Source organism: Grus americana, chromosome 13 (genome assembly GCF_028858705.1).
Source record: "Grus americana isolate bGruAme1 chromosome 13, bGruAme1.mat, whole genome shotgun sequence".
Taxonomy (NCBI): Eukaryota; Metazoa; Chordata; class Aves; order Gruiformes; family Gruidae; genus Grus; species Grus americana.
This window is the reverse complement of record NC_072864.1, coordinates 12,217,311-12,239,667: the sequence shown is the minus strand read 5'-3', so window position 1 is coordinate 12,239,667 and position 22,357 is coordinate 12,217,311. Positions and strand designations below refer to the sequence as shown.

Below are 22,357 nucleotides of genomic sequence, written 5' to 3'. Positions count from 1 at the left end.
ATATGTCTTTCCTATACTATGCACTTATTCTATCCTGGAAACATTTAAATTTCCGTAATAAAAATAGTTGGCACTTACTGAAACAACTGCTGTTGTATTATACATATAATACTGTTTCGTACTTTCTTTGAATGTATAGATAGATTGTCAATGCATTAAAGGTACACCTTAGGTTTGTGTTTTCCTTCCAAAAGCAAGCATTGGTTAATTTCACAGGTATTGTATGTTTTGAAGCAGAAAGAGGCATGGACTTGTGGAAATGTACGAACCCAACAGACCATTTTTAGTCTGTTGAACTGATACAGAGGGACACAAGGTTTGCTGAGAGAAGCAAGTCTGTAGTTGCAATTAGGTTGCCCCCAATGGATAAAATGCTCATTTTATTTGTTAATTAATGTGTTCATTTTAAGTATACTAGAATGCCATTAGATATCAAAACTGAAATAAAATCTATAGGTATTTTTCAGTCTGGGTTCTGTTGCCTCCGTAGCTCTCATTTCATCATATGGAGTTGATATGATAACTAGTAACATTGGAACATGAGCAATTTTAGCCAATTTGATAGAAAGATTCTAAAAACCAGTAAGTTCATCTACTGTTGTAGTTCAAGTTGAAGGAGAAAGAGATGCACATATTCTCTAATCTCATCTCCTATTTTTTCAGTAAATTTGTGAACTCCACCAGAGCATGCATGTGGCTACAGTGCTAATTTTCATGAAAAGCTTTCATGAGATTTCTCATATTATTGGAGATAAAATAACCAATTGTAACACAGAGCCAAAAGTGTTCAGACTTCACACCTACTCCTGCTAAGGACATCTTCCCAAATAGAAGGCTATAGCTCTAACTTGATTGATCAGACAAATGCAATTAATTTTGTAAACACATCCCAAGTGAGATTCAAAGGTACTTTTAAAGATTTGTTCTCAAATTATTCATTACAGCTTAGACCAAACAGGTACTATCCCCTGCAGTTTATTTGCAAATACAAAGAAGGTTGGGAATGGGTCAAGTCTGATCAAATTTTTTGCAATTGTCTGCCAAGTCAAACTCTTGTCTGTGCTTTCACTTTGATTAACACAAAGCTTTCCAAGGTTTTACCGTTAACTTCAATATACTCTAGGCTTGTTTTCTTGCCAGTATCCATGTCAGAGCATTTCGTGGCCATAAGAGGGAATAGCAAGATAAGAAATCTAAACTGTCTATTTTGATACACTTTCTCTTAACTAAGCGGAGAAAGAATACATGGATGAGAAAGTTTAAACAAAATACTGTTTTCTGAGTAGTATGGGAGGAGAAGACTACATATGAAGAGCCTGTGGAACTTCCTGTAAAACTGAGACAGGAAGGCTCATTGTAATGTCTGTAAAACAGTACCTGTACATCTCTGTGCCTGTATGTATGAGTGGATATTGTAGTATCTCTAGATGTATCCACATGTTTTCCGGCATTTCTGAATTGGCTAATCTTAGAATTACAGCACATACTATATACTAATAAAACACAAGAATAAAATACACTATGGAACAATCTGAGATCCTCAAAAATTATATTGAAAACAGATGGAATATTTGCTTTTTTCTCTAACATTTTGTAGTATGGCCAAAGCATATATTTTTGCATATATTAACTGAATTTTCTAAAAATTTTGAAAGAGTAAGTTTTCTTTTAATGCATGCCCCAGCCCAGATTATCAGAAGGGAGAACTGTAGTCTAGTCCTTGGCACGCAATTACTGTGTGCCTTGTTTAATGAAGCACAGAGGTTATTTTTGGTTTATTTTATTTGTATTAAACATTACATATAGAATAAATGGGTGCAATACTAATACACATCCATTCTTTCATTAACCCTCATGCCTATGAAACATAGTAGTGCATCACCACTGCTCTGAAACATAGAAAAGAAAATAAATTTTCTATCAGTTATATTTTCATACATTTTAAATTAGTAACTTCAGTCACTTTGAATTGGCTGTAAACAGTGTGAATTTGAGGATTTTATGTTACTGAACTCTGATACAAAAATTACATAAAAAACATGATCCTCCTGAACTTTATTCCTTTTCTAAGCTACAATTAGTCAGATTTTAAGAATTCATACACAAAAGGGTACGTATAGCTGATAAATTAATATAGTGAGATGTAGTGGGAGACTGGTTTTGTCAGTTTTACGTGAAGGTACTCCTCTCTTTGTACATCAGTAGGAGATGGTCTGCAGTAATTATCTGACACTTTTGCACTAAACTAGACAGTTTTTTACATATACCATTTAGATCCAAAAGGTGGAATTTTTATTCTGAAGACCCCATTGATATATGAATATTATGATTGTGTAGTTACAAAATTGTGTAGTTTACCAATTGTATTCAACCCTAAAAATGGAAAGTTCATTATGCAAAGTCATGATTCTTAACTTCTAAGTAATTGAAGTCACAATTTGCGCGTACGCTTGTAGTGATTGCCTTTCTGTAATTTCAGTTGCAATTTGTAGAAAGCCAGTTCAGTTTTAGGCGTCTTCCAGCAATGGTTCACCCAACTAGAAAAACTATTCTGTGGCTGTCATACTGTTTTGTTCTATTTGGAATATGGCTTTCAACAGTGCATTGATTTCAGCAGCTGCAGTGTGTGAATCTTGTTCTTAGTTGCTAATAACTATGCCTGCTATTATAAATTTGCCATGGTCATTGGAGAAAGATGTAAAATTGTTTTCTCATCAGAAAAACTGAAAATGCAGATCTTGAAGAGTGGTTTATGCTATGAAAGAAGTACATGATTGGTATTCTTTTTAAGCCAAGACTTCCTGAAAGAATGACAAAAAAAAATGCAGAATACTAGGTCACATAATCAGAAGTGGTTTATGCTATGAAAGAAGTACACGATTGGTATTCTTTTTTTATGCCAAGACTTCCTGAAAGAACGACAAAAAAAAATGCAGAATACTATGTCACATAATCAGAAGCAGTGTTTGTGTACACTTCCAGAAGGGATCACAGAATGTTACAATCACTTATCTTGACCAAACAATTTTGAAGAAAAAAGTTTGAATCTCTTCTCACATACAATAAAACAACAAAGATTTCTGTTTATGATGGTGAAAGCCAAACCAGATTTCTTTCTTAACCAAAAATCCTGTCTCAGTTTTCTGAAAACTTTCTGGCGTGACACATACAAAATGGCTAGTCTATTTTCAGTGATTTTCGATAGCGGTTTAGTGACTGCTCCTCAAGTATAGTATCTTTTGAGTACAGGATCTACTATGAAAATAACAAAATGGGGGAGTGGGGGGAGAGTTGTATCACCTCTCCTGTCAGCTGTTGTGTTGCTTGCTCAAATGCAAACTCTGAGGAAACTTTGAACAGGCATGAGCCAAGGCCACATAGCAGATTAATACTGTAACACTTTAGAGCTTTCATTTGTTCTTCATCCCTTCTGAGTAAGCATTTAGACTAATATTACTGAACTTCTCTGTCACAAGAAGTCAGGAATGAAAATATCAAATTTTAAATCTTTTGGACATGCAGGATAAGAATCTTGGGATTCCTTCTCTGAAGTGCTTACATTTCACCTTTTTATATTTTGAATATAAAAGAAAGGTGAAAAAAGTGGGGAAACAGGTAGCCAGCTAATTAGAACTCTGCAAAGTGAATGCATAAGCCATGAAGAGAGCGAGGGCAGTCCTGCACTTTGGTGATACTTTTCCAAAGAGCTACCTGTTGCGTTGTTACAGGTATTTCTACTCTGGATCAAAAGTCTGATCTGAGTAGGAACCATGCCATTCTGACAGATGGGCATGAGGTTAACCAGCCAGAGACCATGTACAAAGATGAAATACATTTCCTGAAGGCATGATTCTCAACCGGGAACACTGATAGCAGCTGTCTGTATTGAGTTTACACTTGCATGGTTGAGAATTTTCAAATCTTTCTGATCTGAAATTGAACAACTAAAAATATTTTCAGTTATGCAACTTGTGTTTTAGCTTTGTCAAAAAAGTAATTGGCGCTTTGCTTATGCTCTTTATTTATAGAAGAACTCAACTCAGACTTTGACTGCTTGCTTGGTATTCTGAATGACTTGTTTAAGGAGTTTGAGGAAGCCTTACCTCTAGAAATTTACACTGCCCTTGAGAGGAAGTCCTCCTCCATTTGTTTGGAATGCTCAATATTATAGGGATACAATTGCATAAATTGAAATCATATGCTACTCCATGTATCCGGGAGGTTAGTGATCTTTTTTACCTTGGAACAGTGATAACTTCTTTGTTAGAGAGTCACAAATTGAATATACAGAAAGGTAAACGTGCTCTTACAATGCTTACCCATAAGTCTGTATGTTTTTATTGACATGGAATACTAGGAAAAGTATAAATTGCTGTAGAACTGGAAAAGTATTGTGAGTGAATAAAACAGATGTTATCTTAGCATGAAACAGATGTAAAACTCACTAGTGTTTGTCTCATAAAGTATAGCATTTGGTTGAATACAGCTGGTGCCAGGATTACAAATTAATCATGTTTGAATGCATTTTTGCTAATTAGATCCCCCTCTGTGACTACTCTCTCCCCCTCAATAAATTCCAAATGTTAACTTTTTTTTTTTCTTTTATGAGCACTTAGAATCATCCACTTTTTGATATTGGAAAACTTTTCAGTAGTGATGAATTTGAAACTAGAGCTCATTCAAAATCCAGCATTCTCATTTTGCTAAGAGTGTGGCTTTTAGCATTTAGTGCCAATGTCAGTTTCTTCTGCTGGTATTACAGTGATTTGTATGTCATAGAACAGCTGGAGACTTTAATTGTGAACTTACATTGAATCAGATGTGGTTTTATCTGTTTATTTTTCTCAGACCAGAACTAATATTGGTTAAGTTTGTCAACAGTTGACTTCAATAAAACACGTGTTTTGAGATAAAATTCTACACTGGGCAGTAGAGGAGAGAAGAACGTGATTTTTTATCTAGCTTTATGTTAGCTCTGAAATAGTATTGATTCTATTCCAGCAAGAGAGATGGGACTGTATAAGAAAGATGAAAGTCTTGGGATTCTATGCGAGGTTGCATTAGCCAGAATGGCATTCATAAAAATCTCAGAAAACAGTAACATTCTGTTATTTCAGTAATGTTCCTTTGTAAAGAAAACTGAAGTAATAAGATTATCTGCAGAAATCTCACTTAAATTTCTTGAAGACTTACTTACACCACATACAGGAATCTCATTGCATTTTCAAATCTGGATATAAACCTTTTCTAACATACTGCTTATGAGAGAGATTTGCTGCGATGTTTTTATAGAAGCCACTAAAAAGATCACTAATAATAAAACAATTTTCTATAAGATGCCTATTATTTCTCTTCAGATTGGTTGTTCATGCAATCTTATTTTGTTAAATGTGGTTGCCTAAAGCTCTGAATTTGTTAAATTTCATTAGGTCTTCACAACTAATGAATTGACAAAAGGAAATGAATTCCAAAGCAAAGATCCTGTACTGAGAGCAGTTTTCTCTAGGAGAGCTTTCGTATCTCGCTGGACTCCACCTGCTGCAGTGTCAGCCAAGAAAGAAGCATAGTTTGAAGTGTACCTAGTTTAAATAATTTGAACATTTTTAAATTACAAATAATAACTTTACCTACACCTAAATACAAGTAAAGAATTGCTTTTCCTTTAACCTATAAGAAGTTAAGCGTGAGAGCGATGAACAGCTGGCTTCCTGCAAGTTACAGCATTTAACAAGTAGGCAGCAGTATACCCTGCCAGCTGAAATCTCAGAGTGGCATTATGGTACAGTCCCAAGTATAGCACACTGAATTAATTGAGCCTTAAGGTGGCAAAGCCATGGAACACTATGGGATATCTACATCTGGAAGAAAAGGTTAAATACATGGAGCAAGCATATGCAGTTTTAAAGTCCAACTGTTGACCACTGTACCTATCTAAACATTGAATATTACAAAAGATAGTAAAAGATCCAAAATGTTTCCAAACAGCATATCAGAATCACAAAAGGCATATACATTTCCTCAGTTAACAGAGGTATTTGCCTCTCACCCTAATTTGCTATGTATTTTACCTTTATTTGAACTAAGTTGCATAGAATGCACGAACCCAGAGACTCAAGCCACCGTATAGGTCAATTTCCCTGGTGCAGCAAGAATTTGAGTTGAAGGCAGCTTCATATGATTGTGAAAAGGAAAGTGGATTTACTATTGGACTTTCATTTGCAGGAAGTCGAAAGAGAAATTTCATTCAGAACAGAATGTGGACTTTATTATTCCTACTACAAACAGATGATTCAGGCTGCTTCCATCCAGCAAGGTATTGTAAACTGTAAAGTAAGTTTTACTTCGTCTTGGTAGCTGACTATTTGTAATATTTTTTCAAATATAGTGGAGAACAAGGAATACCATAACTGTGAAAGATAGCGTAACAATTGTACTGGAGACAGATTTATTCTGTTCATACACCTGGGAGCCACTAAGTTATGAACATAATAAATTTCACAATTATGCATTGGTTTCTGTGCCACACCTTCACATTCTGATGAAGGCAATTATTTTGAGGGACAACTTTCATATCTGTTAAGGTTTCAGCCTTGCTGGTTAATTCAGTATATTAGTTTTGGTTTTATTTTTCTCTTGTTTAATGTGAATTATGAGCTACTTGTGGGAAGGGGCAATTTTTTTGCTGTATGCCTGGGCAGTAAGTGACACAACGAGCAGCTTCCAAGGAAATCATGTACGATGGTGGGGTTATCTGTGACAGTCTCACGTTTTCTAGATACTTAACTGTTGGTCCCTAGCAATTTTGTTTATACGACACTTTTGTCAATATCACCTGTGTTCAAAGTAGTGACAAGAATGATTCTCAAGATCCAGTATGTACCACAGATTCTATGCTAGGAATGTAAGTGTAAAAAGAAATGTTTTATACAATACTAAATATATACTACTTGAATTAGCACTCTGAGTCATATTCAGAGCAGGGAAACTGAAGACCTCAGAAGGTTATGTTGATTCAGAGGTAATGTGAGCTGAATCCTTGACTCAAAGTGTGCAGTTTTTGATGAGAGATCCTAAAATACCTTTGAAAAAGTTATTCACTGTTCAAATGAAGATGGAGGGGAAAATGACAATCTCCTATTTCAATTTCTCTTTATCGTTAAGGTTTACATGGTTTAGTATATGACAATAAAACTGAATCTGTGAGGACAATTAACATACTTGAAAGAATGAATGTTTACCAGGAGGTGTTTCTCAGCATTCTGTATAGGATTCTTCCAATTCAGGTAGGCATTTATTTATGGCTTTAGATTGTAAGTGCATTATGAAGATTGCGCAGTGAATCATAGCTCCCTTTTTTGGTTATTTTCTGATTAGAAATATTCCTGATACCTTTTTAATTTGTAAAAGCAAAACCTAATTCACATTAAGTATAGCCCCCCTCATGAGTGTTTTATGTCAACATCAGTATTCTTGTGTTTTACAGCAATACCTAGAGCCCGTTTATTTTTATATCTACACTTTGTTTGGACTTCAGGCAGTTTATGTCATTGCTCTGTATGTAACAAGCTGGCTTCTTAGTGGAACGTGGCTTTCAGGGTTGTTGGCAGCTTGCTGGTATATTACAAACAGGTAAGTGAGATTAAACATTCTATCTTTCTAAAATTGTACCTCATTTCAAAGGTAAGGCATTAAACTTTCAAATGCATGATTTATTGGACAAAAAATGAAACTAAGGCCTCTCTCCAGATTTGCCAGAAAACAGGAAAAAAACCCTACGTTTAAATAATACAAAACAGTTAGAAAATAATCAGAAATGAGTTGACATTGCAGACTTGGATTTTAAAGTTTCAAGAAGTTTGAGTAGAAAATTTTGGCTTAAATTGGTCTCTGGAAGTGGACTGCATCCTTCAGATGCATCTGAATTTCCAGATTGTGTACTCTGTCTTCTCCAGCCTAGGATCCCTTCAGTGTTAAAGACACCTGCATATATGCCCTTCAGGCCTATCCTCATTGCCCCACACCCAGCCTCCAGGGATTCCTTCAACAACCTAACATTGTCAGAACTTCAGCTTCTCTGTTCCCTTATTCCTGTAGACGTCTCCTGCACTAAGACTCAGAGAAAAAAAAAAGATGGTAACAGACCTGTTCTAGTGCTTTATCACTTGAAGAATGCTCAATTTGGAGAGAAAAAAATAAAGAACTGGCTTTATGCCAGTAAGCTACTGACATGAAGCTAAGACTGATGATATAGGCTGTTATCTGTAAGTTAATCAAGAAAATAAAACTACAGTGTCAGTTCTATCAAAACTGTTTGATATGTTCATCAGCAGCTGTAAAGAAGTTTATCTGCAAGCATGGCTATTACAGAATAATTATAGGTATATAGTGGTAAAATGTTTCTTTCTCCAAACATGAAAGTAATTAAAAAAATCATACAATGTGCAGTAGTTCACATGTTTGTTTCATGAGGTCATCTTTTCCATTTACAAAATATTTGGAGAAGATTTGTTTTATCCATCTTTCTAATACTTCATGAACAATGGATGCTTGTAATCCTTTATGCAAGTAGAATAAGTACATGGAATTGATCTGGATAAAGACTTTCTGTCCAGATGAAGTACATCTGAGGCTACTGAGCAACTCCATTTTAGACATTTTTTTCATGCAGCTAAGCATGTCTTAGATGTGTTGCTTACTTCCCTTCTTAGCAAAGATTTTCTCTACACAAGAAAAAATGGAATTATTTTTTGTTTTTAATTCAGATTTTCTAAATTACTGCTCTTTGGGGAACTTTTTCTAACTTCCATCACATACTTTTTATATTAGAACATTCAAAAAATGACCAGAAGTTCCTCACCAGTTCAGTGGTATTCAGATCCAATGCACTGGGATCACAGTGAAGAAATTGATGTCTATTTATTCTTATATGTGCTTTTTGCAAATCAAAAAAATTAAGTAAAATTACCTGTGACATGAAAACTCCACATGCTGGATTTTGGGAGCGGTTTTGTCTTGGGGTTTGTTTGTTCATTTTTAAATTACCCAGGCTGTGCTTCATAAGTAAGATTTAATCCGTAGTATGAGGTTTTTTAACAGTAAGTTAAGCTAAAGTAGAACATTTGAGGTACAGAAACAATGGGTGACTTGAACAACCTTCATAATGATGTTTTTTCAGAGCCAGGAATGTTGAATGAACTGGAGCGTAAAGCCTCCATTTTTATCAATAAGTAGTTAAAATACCACAAAGACGCCTGTCATTGCAACCTCTCTGTCCCCAAGTTGGTGTTCTATTTGTTTTAAATTTATGAAACTCTGTTTGTTTTGTACAGAATAGATACTACAAGAGTAGAATTCACCATTCCTTTAAGAGAGAACTGGGCACTACCATTCTTTGCTGTTCAAATAGCAGCCATCACATACCTACTCAGAACTCATTTACAACCTGTTAAAGAAGTGAGTATTTCTAACAAGTATGACACAGTAAAATTAGTATCAGAAAACTGTCTAAAATTTAGGACAAAATACTTAATAAGCATTTATAGCAGTGGATACACACACACACACATCACTTTTAACATTGAAAATATTAATCAGATGAGCCTAATTTATATGTAGTTGAAATACAAAGGAATACATATGCTCAGCGCTGAAAAAAAATAAAGGTAAGCTCTAAAGAGTACAAAACAACAGTACTGTGTATTTAAGAAAACAGAGTAACACAAAGTAGGCAGGAGAAAAGCTTGTAAAGCACAAGAATTAAAGATTTTCATTTGTTTTACAAATTTAAAAGGTTGTCCTGATCTGCAAGAACAAAAGCAAATTGATGATATAGTTTGTTTGACAAACAGTTCTTAAGTTATTACTCCTCAATTTGATCAAATAACTGCTATTTATAGCCTAATAAAACATGTACTGCATGTAAATCTGTGGGCTGAAACTATCTGAGATCTCACTGTTTTCTTGCAAGTGGTATTACAATGGTAAAATAGAGGCATAAATACAAGAACCTGCAACTCTAAAAAATGTTCAGTATCCTGCAAGCAGTTATTGCAGTTAGAAAACTTAATGTTTTTAATATGGATTTAAAATAAAACCAAATTAAGCTGGGTTTTGGTTGGGTTTGTTAGGTTTCTTTGGTTTTGTTTGGTTTGGTTTCTAATGAAGGAAATTGTAAAGTTAAATAAAACTTTGTTCCCTCCTTCCAGAGATTGACACTTATAGCTGTATTCATAGCAACGTTTCTCTTCAGCCTTACTTGGCAATTTAATCAGTTTATGATGCTGATACAAGCATTGGCATTATTCATACTGGACTGCTTTGACATGCTTCCCACAGCAAAGGTAAGATTATGTTTGGAAATAACCAGATTTTTTTCTTTCCTATCATAAAGCGAACCTTTCTGGAAATATTTTACTAACCAGTGGCCCAGATGCCCACAGTAATACAGATTATACACTGTGCTGCTCTTGTGCTTTTAAGTAATCACACTGTATATACTGCAAGTGTAAAAATGAATAACAGCACCATTTCTGATTTTTTTTCCAGCTGATTTTATTTCACTTTATGTGATTCACTTCTGTTTAATTTTTGTGTAGTTTTGTTTAGACTCAGCTGTGTTTCGACACTATTAAGGAATTGCTTTTAAACACCATCATAACAGTTGATCTAATACCACAGCTTAAGCACGTCCCCTGGAAGTGGCCAGGAAAAGAGAATGTAGCACAAGAAATCTTTCCCTAAGATGAAGTCATAATGATGTATGACTTTTGCCTCAAGTATTGTGCATCCTTGTTTGAAAGTTAGGTGTAGGCACTGTACGACAAAGAGAAGGAAGAAGATAGACCAGATTGCTCAAGAGAAGCAGTTGCCTTTCATGCATTGAAATTCACCACAAAATAACATTGTCACTGTATGTTGCTGAACTGAATGAGCCAAAAAGTAAAACAAGTGTTAACTAAAGATAAGGGACCATTTACAGTCAATCTGAGGAAATAGAAATGTAATATAGAAGATGAAAACATTGTCTTTGAATGTAATGTCACTGTGAAATTCTACTGAGGTGATTTTAGCCCTTGTAAAAGCTTACACTAGTTGCAAAAGGTTCTACCTTTAAGGAAGGTTGCAGTAGAAAGAAGAGTAATTCATGTTAATTTCATTTTAAATTTGAAGCAGACTTGAATATTGGTGACTGTATATAATTTAACTGAAAGTTAGTATGGTGGCTACATGGCAAAAAAGTGGTTTATTTAATAGTTTCTAAACTCTTCATTATGTCTGCAAATGTAAGCTGAAGTTAGCAATTAATGTGACTAATCAGCTACCTTAAAAGTTGGCAAATTACCAACTTCATCCTGAATTATACTGAAATGGACTTACTGCACCACTGTTATTCCATATTCATTTTCCCAAAAGTGCTACTTAAAACTGTTGAAATCTGTTGGGCCATTTGATTCTGACTTACAGCACTGCTGTAATACAAGACTGAACTCAGGATCTTTGTGTCAGGTGAAATTCATGTTTCAATACCACTGTATCAGAAAATCAGCTGGTTTTTAGTGTTTGCATTCAGTTTAACATTTGTAATAGTTTAGCTCAAAAAGGACTGCACTAAACTGTTATTAAAAAGTTAGAGAAATCAGCTGGTATTTGATTGCTGAACTGCACTGAGCCATAACTCTTTAGTCACAAGGACATTAGAGAGGCTACAGAAACACCTCTTTGACTAAAGAAAGTACAAAACAACTTCCAAATACTAAGTAATTAATATTTTCCTCACTCTGAAGTTGTTTAACTTATCTGCTTTGTTATAGCACGAGGCTTTCCTGGGTATAAAATAGGTATAAAATATTAACCCAACTAGTTCAGGACATAAATATAGAAAGGACATAGTAATGGCTGTAAGTCTAGTGATTTAGTGCAAGATGATACATTTTTTGTAAAAATAATTGATGTTGAAATAAATTACAAAACATACTCAAAGAAAAGCAGCTATGACTGAAGTCTTGTAGGCATAAAAATCTCATTATTTTTACAGGTCATGTGGCTGTATATCATTCAGATTTCTGGATTACTGCTAGTCTGTGTCCTGCAGTTCTTTAATTCTATGATTCTTGGATCATTACTTATAAGTTTTAACACTTCTGTCTTGATAGCAAGAACAATCCAGGTAGGTACTGAATACTGAAGTACTAAATAGTGTTATATAGATAGATAAATGAGTAATTTATATGCATTATAATCTTAAAATGCTAATAATAATTAGAAGAATTACTATAGCGTAAAGCAACAAAAACATTGCATGATCAAATAATGAATTCAATTATACTAACTACAGCATAACCAAGCACATCAGACACCATAATTCTGTGATTGCTATTAACATTTATAATTGTGCAAGCTGCAGTTTTGGATCCTGCAAAAAAATTGCATAAATGGACTTTACACCTGTTTCAGCAGGACTTGCCTTGTATTTATGGATCTGCCTCCAACAAAATATTCTGTGAGAACTAGGCACATGTCACGTTCAGTTTACTGAAATCTATTGTTTCTTTCAAAGATTAGGATTTTTTTTTTCCTGTATTTACAGTTCTCTTTTCTGATACCGACATTGACAACAGCCTCTAACCAGAATGTATGAACTTACAGGGCCATTCCTGCTGTCTCTCACTCATGACCTTTTAAAATCAGATTTGTGGGTTTTATAGTTAGACAATGTCTGCACCTATTCCAAGTTGCCTGTGAGCAGCCAAAGAACCGTTCTCAGATCTGGAGCTTTGAACTGGAAAATTGCTCACAATCCTATCAACTGACAGAGCCAGAAGACACCTTTGCCACATTTAGGTGGAAGGTCTAATAAACAGGTATTTCAAAAGACACACAATACTATTGAAATTAGGGGAATCTTGGAAAACAACCACAGTTGCGCTGGGTGCCAGCAGTTGTATAAATACCATAGGGCCACCTCTGAAGGAAGACTAATTGAGTAGTTAGAAAACTCCGCCAGATCGTTACACTGGGGAGTTTTAATGATATTGTCCCTTCAATTTTGTGGAAGAAATATATTTTTATTCTGGATGCTTGGTTATGTATACACTTTTGCTTACATGAACCTAATACAAATTTGATCCCGATCAGACCTAGCAGATAACCTATTTCAAATATTCTGTGTTGCTTTTGTTCTATATACATACAAATGTACTGAAACACTAATATTTTCTTCTTTCTAGAAACACCTAAAAAAGGGCAGCTTGCTTAACAGGCTTGGGAAACTTATCTTCCATGTGCTATTGGTCTTGTGCTTCACTCTCCTAATAAATAAATTCATCAAGGTAAGCAAATAGTTTTTAATAGGAAAACTTACAGAATGTATTACGTTAAAAGCTATTTGTTAATCATCTACAATAATATCATTAAATAAAAAAAGCAATGAGATTTCACTGCATTTCAGAGACTGCGTTTTAGAAATGAAAGATCGTTTTGCTAATCTTTTTGGTGTGTAAATTTTAAAACATATTCTTAAAACTTCATAAATCAACACCAAATAATTGAATACGTATTCATAACTTGATGGTCACATGTAATTTTACAAAAGTGTAGATTTATGCTGCATTCTGATACTCCTGAGCATTTGCAAAGTTTTTCATTGAATTTACTTTTCAATAAATGCAGTTAAAATGAATACTTGTTATAAAAATGTTGTAGACCATACCATACTTTTATTTGCTGCTTCTGCACAGAGATATCTGCAGACATTAGTGACAGTAACACTTTTTCTGCTTTTGAATTTTAGTCTCTTCAAGAGATCTATATCAACAGATTAAAATTTAGTACACGTGGAAATTAAAAGTATCACAGTAAGATATGATAAGTCATTGAAATAAAAAAATACAGCTAAAACCAACTTGTCCTGGGTATTCGTTATCTGTAAACAAGAAACTAACCCTAATAGTTATTCTAAAAAGTACCTTGCCCTTTGGACCACAGGACCATAGTTACAAACGGAATGCTTATTTGATTGCAGAGCACCCTATCTCAGTAAGGCTGTGTTGCTTCACAGTTTCATTTAAATGATGAAAAATCTGTTTACTGTGTGAAGTTTAATTTTTTGATACTTAGAATATAATTTCCTTTCTTTTTCCTCCTTCATAGAAAATTCTTAATCTTGAGTCAGATGAACATATATTCAAATTCCTGAAAGCAAAATTTGGATTTGGGGCAACAAGGTATGGTTTAGCTGCAATTTTACTTTTTTGTCTGGCTTCATTAAGTGAAGCCTGCAGGTTGTTGCTCATTGAAAATCTCAGTGATAAATCATGTTTTTTTACCTCATGTTTGTGTCATATATTTTCCTTCATAATAACGTGCACAACTGTGGCTTTATAATTGCTTGGGAAAAAAGGAAACTTTGATCCTTTTTGACATCAAGTTATGAAATACATGAAAACAAGGATTATTCTTTTTTCTTTAGAGATTTTGATGCTAACCTGTATCTTTGCGAAGAAGCCTTTGGTTTACTACCGTTAAATACTTTTTCAAGACTCTCGGCTACATTGCTTTTTTACATCTACATATTTGTTCTCTTCCTTATGACAGTGGCAGCTATAGTTGTTGCCTTTCGGAACCTCAGGTAAAATATGTTTTTAAAATAATACACATTTTTATCAATTTTCTCTTCTTCAACAGGCTGAGGAACTGACAGTTGAATACAGCAGCATACAGTATTACTTTCCACAGGTACTAAGGAAACAGTAGGACATAAAATAGATCAGGCAAAATAAGTAACTTCCTATTAAAGCTAAAAATGTAAAGGATATAATGAGACTAAACAAAGAAACATTCTTCCCTAGATTCTTTCAAGTTCTTTTGTTTGCTGTTGAAGTTTTGCAGTATGTGTAGGGTTGTTTGGTTGGAGTGTTTTTGCAGGGAGGGAAAGCAGGGGAAGGGTGTATTTATAGAAAGCAATATTAGTTTCTTTAGTTCACCCCATTTTCCCTGTGCAAAGCACTCCAAATCAAAGATTTCCGTTGTGGTATCCTCAAACTGCCCTGAAATGAGCTAGGGATAGTCTGTGCTGAACTTCCTGTGGTCTGTATGAAGAAGCAGGAGTGGTAGACTGCAACTTCGCATCCCTGCTGCCAGTTCCTGCAGCTAATCTGTAGGATTTGGAGGAATTTACAGAACACTAGAAGAAACTAGCACTGAACTGCTGGGGGCGGGGAGGGGATAGTAAATGGTTCATTATAGACCTCTCAGTTTTACATTTATAACTTGGGCAAAAGTTAGAAGGGATAATCTAAAACTTGATTAAGCAAAAATTCAAGGAGTATCACATAACTAATGCCAGTTATCATAGATTTTATGGAAAACAGGATAAAAGGGAGAGAGAGAGGGAGAGGGAGACGATCTCAGACATTGTGATTCTAAAACTGTGTGATGATAATTGTGAAGTCAGTCATCTGTAAGGCAGTTTGGTATTATTCAACCAGCCTCTTAAAAAACTTACTGCATCAATCCATTTTAAAAACAAACAAAATACTCTGCAGCTCTTATTTCTGTAATCCTAAATGTAATCCCAAACATTAACCTAATTGTTAACATTGTCCAGTGATCTCAATTATCCCCCACCTGAAAGAACAGGAAAACACCCCACACATTTAAGCAGCTTCTTTTTTTTGATCAGTCCTCCACATACATTCACAAGACTAGCCACATCAAGTAATAATAATTTCTTTCAGCACATCTTTTCTGTAAACTTACTTCCAATCTATGGCTTTAGTAGTGTCCAGATCTACCAGCACAGCCCCACAAAACACAGTTAAGTTCACTCTCATCAAAAGCCCTGTGAACCCTGTGGGAGTAGCTGCTTCAAGCAGCAAACCAAGCATGCCTTTCTGTAAACAATTTTATGTCGTTCTAAAACAGCTCATTTAAACCTATTGCATTTCTAGAAAACCAGACATGAAAATAAATTCCTGATGCTGCTTCAGGCTGGTGCTATCAGGCTTAATTGTATCATAGATACAATAGAAGATTGTAGACTGATAGCAGTAGTATTGCTCTTTAGCATCAGAAGGATTAAATGCTTTTTAAAATACAGATAGCTATATGAAATGTGTTACAGAACTTAATGTAGCACTTTTTATTTCTTCTGTTTAATCAGTGGTTCAAATCAAGTCCAGTTCATGGAAAAAATGGAAGAATGCACAATAACACTGAAGCCTGATGCTGCTTACAACTTACTGCACACAGTCCTTTTTGGATGTCTGGCATTAAGCACAATGAGGTATTTTTTTTTTTTTTAATTCTACTAAAGGCTTTTTTAGACAATTGAGTATATTTTGATAAGAGTGTAAAATATGCTGACCACAAACTGATAGGATCACGAACCTTCTTTTTCTCCCTGGTGCGTTTCTGCTTATAGACTGAGGCATTTCCCAAGATCCTGCCAAAAAGAATGTTTGCAAGCTTGGGAGCAGAGATGTCCTCAAGAGCACATAGCAAAGTGCAAAGACAATCTTTTATTCGGTTATTTCAGAGTCCTGATAGTCCAAGAAAAGCGTGTTCAGAATTTGTAAAATAACTGCTCTCATCAACACAACTTAGCAGAGCTCCAGATGAGATGATCAGCAAAAACTTGTCTCTGTTCTTCCAGAATGAAGTACCTCTGGACATCCCACATGTGCGTATTTGCGTCTTTTGGCCTGTGCAGTACAGAAGTATGGAAACTTATCCTGAAGTGTATTCATCTCTACACATCACAGAGGGTCAGCACTATACTTACAGCATTTCATGAATTTTGTTTTTGCTCTATAGCTAAACCAAGACTCAGAATTATAAGACATCTGAAATGAATGTTGTTTATAGTCCTCTTCAACTGGATATCTTTGAAGTACATTTGTATAAATTTAGTAAGTAAAATGTATTTTCTAGTGGTTTCTATATTAAACAATTCCATTTGAATACACTAGATGGCAATATAGATGCAGCTGTAAAAAATAATTACAATTTTCCTAAAAAAGTCTTAGTCACCATATTAAAAAATCATCAGCGGTCTGAGAAGACCTTTACAGTCTATTACACTGAATGATACAGTGTTTTCCACTGTGTAAAAGATAGATTTAAGTATATAGATATAAATCCATCATTTGTGGTGGCTCTGTAATGAAGGTTTTACTTGAAAACAAGATCAGAATATGGTCTTAAAATTCAAGCTCTTTAAATTCCACCACATGATAAATATGTCAGATATCAATACATTAAAAATTAAGTCCAAATAAATGTATCATCAGAATAACCAATTATTATTATTTTTTATTTCTCTTAGACACGTGTGATTAAGTATTCTGTACCAATCATTATATTACTATACATTTCATATAAGGTAAGAAAATTTTTTTTGTCAATGTTTTGGCATTTTTTAGTTGCGTGGCGTTTTCCTTTTTTCATAAAGGAATGTTGTTTCATAAATAATTACATGCAAGATTTGTAGCTGAATTTTAAAAATGGGGATAGACTGTGTAAAGTGCAAGTACCTTTATGCATACAAAATTGTGTGTAAAGGATCAGTTGGGCTCAAATGTTTGTCTGATTGTATGTGTAAGTTACCAGGTGTGATTTACATGCATAATTTTATGGAAATGTGAGTTGTCTATTTTGGTTTTAACTAAGTTGCAGATAAGATGCAGATTGTTAAAGTGCATAATGATTAATTGTAGGAGCAGAAATAATCATAACATTCTATTCTGCTGTGCCCCATCTCATATATTTTGAACTACAGAATTGTTAAACTAGTCAAGTACTTATCTTCAGTCTGTCTGAGAAATTATTGTTATGGTCAAACATTTAAATACATAAAACATTGAAAATAATAATAGGTACAAGATTATTAATCTGTTAGTCTGTCACAGCAGTGAGATTTAGAACATTAATTTATTGGGCATACTGTTCTTTTAATCTGTGTTTACAAAGACAAAAAATTCAGATGCTACTTTGATGGAGAAGTTATTTCTGCAGTACCTAGTGTGAGATGAGAATAGTTTTGTTAAGTAATTGCCTTCAGAGAAACTCAAGGCAAATTTTATCATTAAAGTTAAAAAGGTAGTAGTAAAGCATAACAGTTAAGAATGCTGCTAGTAGAGTTCACTCTGGAAGTCTGTTTCCCCCATTAAGACAGGGAAACGAAAAGTCAAAAAAATACTGTAACTGTTTAGTAAAGTTACACTTAAATTTTCTTATTACTCTACTGGAGGACTTTTTAGGACTTTTTTTTTTCCATTCGTATGCTGGTTAGGGGAATCATTTACCATTTTCATCATCTCTGAAAGTGATAGAATTAATGCCATTTCTTTTGATATGAGTGATGCCAACAGCATGACATTCTAATACATAGTCTAATGTGACAGATCAACTAGGAATAATTTTCCTCCCACTCTTCATGAGCAGATGTGAAGTTCCTAAATCCTGTCAGATTCAATTCTGAAGTTAACAGAAGTCACTGATTTTTATAGGCTTTAGATCAGTCATTAGTGGTGCTCAGTCTGCCCGAAAAGCCTCATTTTTCTGTTTCTTCTAAATATAGGAAACATTTGTTATTGGTATTACAAATACCATTTTTTAAAAGTACTCAGTGGGAATAAAGAAATACATCACCTCTCAGTATTATTTTTTTCTTAAGTCAGTTTTTGTGGTTCAGCTGCCAGAGGAGTGGATATCTTTGCGTGTGTCTCTTCTGCAAAGCTGTAAGAGTTAGTGAGCCTGCAGGAAAGAAGCGTGCCTGACAGATAAAAGTTGTCACCTGATTCCCCGGCGATGGTCAGAATAACAGTTCTTACAGAGCGAGATCCTGAAAGTATCCATTGCTTCTGTGAGAATGTGTTTATATATTCTTTCTCTAAAACCTTTTGAAAGAAACCAACAGTGCAAGTAGATTTTCATAACGGAGACTGACTTATCTTTCTCCTTTCCAGATAAGAATTTAGCTGCTCATGCACTGTGACTGCTCAGATTGCATGAGCAGCTGGCATAGTCACTGCAAAGTTAACTGGTGGTCATGGTTAGTTTTCTTGAACTAGTAGTAGGGCAATTTTGTATTTCATTACCTGTTATGCTTACATTTGTTTGAACTATTCTTTAGTGCCATTCCTCAAAATAGGAGTTTTATGGGATTATTAACCTAATCCTGAATAAGCCTAATGAAAGCCTCTTTTGAGGCATGTGGTTACTACAGTCCTAAATAAATCACTTGAACAATAATTTATTGAGATACAGATGCAGCTACAATGCTTGCTATCTTTCAGATTTCAGGTACAGTATGTTTTGAGACTTGTAAGACGTATATTTCTGTTTACACAAGTTTTCTTCATTAGTATAGCGCAAACATCTTTTAGATAAAGTGAAAGTGCTGAAGTATTTCCATGCGTACTTTAGCTGTGCTGCAGATAACACATGTATATAATGCAGTACTAAATATTATTTATGTTTCACTTCATACCCTTTATAGATAGATTTCAGCTGTGTCTGTGTCCATTGCATTTAACTTCAACGGAATAATCCCCATCAATTTGTATGTCAGTCATTCCTAAATAAATTGTTGGTATTTAAAATTAGTTCCTGAGGTTCAGCAAGTCTTTAATTTCTGGTTTTGCCAAATAATCTTGATTTTTTCTTTGCTAGTAAACTATCCATTCCTGTAAGTTCTCAAACTGCATTTTTATCTTCATCATGGCCACGTATTTTTGCTCCAAACATATACATTTATTGCAGCACATAGCGCAACATACACCAATGATCTGAGCAGTCTTCGGCTGTACTGAAGAGCTCCCTGTATGTACAGTATGTATTTATCCTTTAAACCTGAAGTTCGTAAGCTTGACAGTCTGTTATTTCTATTCATAATATCTAATCCTGTTTCTCAAAGGAGATTCTTAATTGTCATTCTTAGGCTAACAGCAACTATAAATAATGTAGTAGTACTTGCTTTTTCACTTAGACACCAAAGCATTAATGCTTATAGTTTTCAAATTCAAAATAAATGTCCTTGTATTTGAGAAGTATTGAACTTCAATAATCATCAGTGAAGTGTTCAGCACCTCCAAGTTTGTGGCTAGCACAATTGTCTAACTCTGGACTTTCTAGCTAGAATGAAAAAGATGGGTTGTTTGTGGGGAAAAGCTGCAAACCTTTAAAAATCTCTGGGTTCTTATCACAGGCATTGAGTTAAAAATTGTCAAGTGTATATCCTCAACATGTATATATCTGGGGATAGTAACTATTAATAAATCAAAGTACACTGAAAACCCAAAGCACACCACACATTCAATAAGAAACTTAAGCATTGTTATACTGGATGAAATCCATGATCGTGAGCCAGAAGGATAACAAATGTGAAAGAGAGCTGAAATCTTCCTACAATATAGAGAGTTGGGAGAATGTTTTCACTCACAAAAGATTTAATTTTACTGCTGAAAGTTAAAAACTGTCTTGCATCCACCAAGGAGCTAGGGTAGGGGAACAAACAAAAACTTTAGTACCTAAATCACCTAATAGTTCAATTTCTTTCTATAGTCTTGTCATCAAGTTCAGAGTTTATTTCATTTATTTCTGTAGAATCTAGGTCTTAGTGATATTTTTCAATGAGTAATTACATACCTTAGAAAAGATATTCCCCATTATCAGTATAGAGTATGCCACCTTTCTATTTTATTGGCTTTTTGGTTTTGATGAAATTCAGCAATATAATTTCATATTACCTTTTCCTATACAAGTATTTTTTAAGGCTTTTGGAAATTACAAGTCCTTAAGATTTTTACAGTCCAAAACAAAATCCCTGTGTTGCTACCTCAGAATTCTCTTTTTAAATTCAGTAATAGCAAGCCCCGCTACCAGAATTTTCCTCCAGTGAAAACTGCTTGTACTCACTCACAACTTGAAATAGTATGACATTGTGACTTGAAAAACTTGTATAGATTAGTTAACGCCCTATAATAGTCCCAGCATTTGGTAGACAGCACAGTGTCATTAGATTCTCAGTAGATTGCAGGGCAGGTTTGCAGCATGTTCTAGAAGCGAAGCAGAGCCCATTTCCTTCTTTCTCCAGCCTGAAGGACTCCAAGCCTGAAGGACTCTCCAAATGTGTAGCTATCCAGGGTCATTTAGCAATGAAGAGAGAAAATTTTGATTCCTTATGAGACTACAGTCTCATTTCACAACTGCTTAATTTATTTACTAATCTCTCTCGAGATTCTCTGAAGAGCAGAAATGTGTCTATTATAATATTACTGTACTTCCCAAAACTGTGAGGTTGTGATACTGCCGTAAGTATGTTGTCGATGTTTCTCAGTCTAACAGCTGGTATTACTTTAACAAACAGATCAAGTAAACAGTTAAACTAATAAGTATCTTCATTGGTCCAATTATATCTCCTGCTCCCCAGTCCTCCTACATAATTACAGTTTTAGTGAAAGAATGCATATTTTTGCTAAGTAGCTCAGCAGCATCACATTTAAATTCCTTCTGAACTCTTGGATGAATATTATCTAAATTGGATGATTTATGGCTTTTTAGATTATCAGGCGGGTTTTCTTAGACTTTTTCCTCTGACATTTCACTTTGCAAGCCAGCAAACCTTATTATCTAAAGAAAGCAGGTTTAGGTATAGGTTTCACCATAACATCCTCTGTAGTAAAGACTGATGCAAAGCAATCAGTTAGTCATTAGCATTGTCATTATCTTTCTTAATTGCTCCCTTTTGCCCTTGAATATTCACTAGCTTAAACAACAAGAAACCCTTAAATAAATATTTGTTCTATTAGCATTTTTTGGGGCAGTTAAGCTTTTCAGAATCAATTTCAATCTTTATTTCTCTCCTTTGAATTTGATTTATGTATTCTTTGTCTTCAGTAAATTCTGAAATGTTTTCCCCCAATAGTGTATTGGATGTTGCCATTGTTACTCTTTTCTTTTGTCCTCCAGTGGTTCTCTTTGAATTCAAATTTCTGAAATGCCATTAATAGTACCCACAGCACATCTAATGATTTTAACTTCTGATACAGATTTCCTACCTATTTTATTATTTAGTTGTAAGTTGCCTTTCCAAACTTAATGTTAATTCCTAGGGCCTTTTCTCCTCCTGTAATCATAGGCATTATTTCATGGTTTGGCTGTTACGTATTGAACTGTTACATGATGCCTCTTTGTCTTGTTCCTTTACTTGAAGCTTTGTTTGTCAAGAAATAACTGAAAACATTAACATTCATCCTATAGTCCAGGGAACTGAATTGTTTTGCTTGTAGGGTAGATACAATGCACAACAGTCATTTGGTGGCAACTTTTAGTTTCTCATCGATTTTAAGATACAAAC

The 22,357-nt window shown here is 34.5% G+C and overlaps 1 protein-coding gene across 9 annotated transcripts in view; it reads left to right on the top strand.

Moving 5' to 3' along the window:
- Window positions 1-22,357, top strand: part of DPY19L3 (dpy-19 like C-mannosyltransferase 3) — a 38,732-nt gene that overhangs the window by 4,240 nt on the left and 12,135 nt on the right. For 5 of the 9 annotated variants that reach the window (XR_008579093.1, XR_008579092.1, XR_008579094.1 and 2 more), the window contains exons 4-15: window positions 6,223-6,313; window positions 7,162-7,283; window positions 7,484-7,629; window positions 9,330-9,453; window positions 10,206-10,340; window positions 12,035-12,166; window positions 13,227-13,328; window positions 14,149-14,222; window positions 14,468-14,626; window positions 16,160-16,282; window positions 16,652-16,763; window positions 17,324-17,380. Coding sequence is in view for 6 of the 9 variants with exons in the window: in XM_054840416.1 (XP_054696391.1) it covers window positions 6,223-6,313; window positions 7,162-7,283; window positions 7,484-7,629; window positions 9,330-9,453; window positions 10,206-10,340; window positions 12,035-12,166; window positions 13,227-13,328; window positions 14,149-14,222; window positions 14,468-14,626; window positions 16,160-16,282; window positions 16,652-16,763; window positions 17,324-17,380 (1,377 nt within the window). In the remaining 3 variants the exon portion in view is untranslated. Of the gene's footprint in view, window positions 1-4,028; window positions 4,222-6,222; window positions 6,331-7,161; window positions 7,284-7,483; window positions 7,630-9,329; window positions 9,454-10,205; window positions 10,341-12,034; window positions 12,167-13,226; window positions 13,329-14,148; window positions 14,223-14,467; window positions 14,627-16,159; window positions 16,283-16,651; window positions 16,764-17,323; window positions 17,381-22,357 lie in introns of those variants that run through there. The other 4 variants (XM_054840418.1, XM_054840419.1, XM_054840420.1 and 1 more) reach the window with 3 other exon arrangements.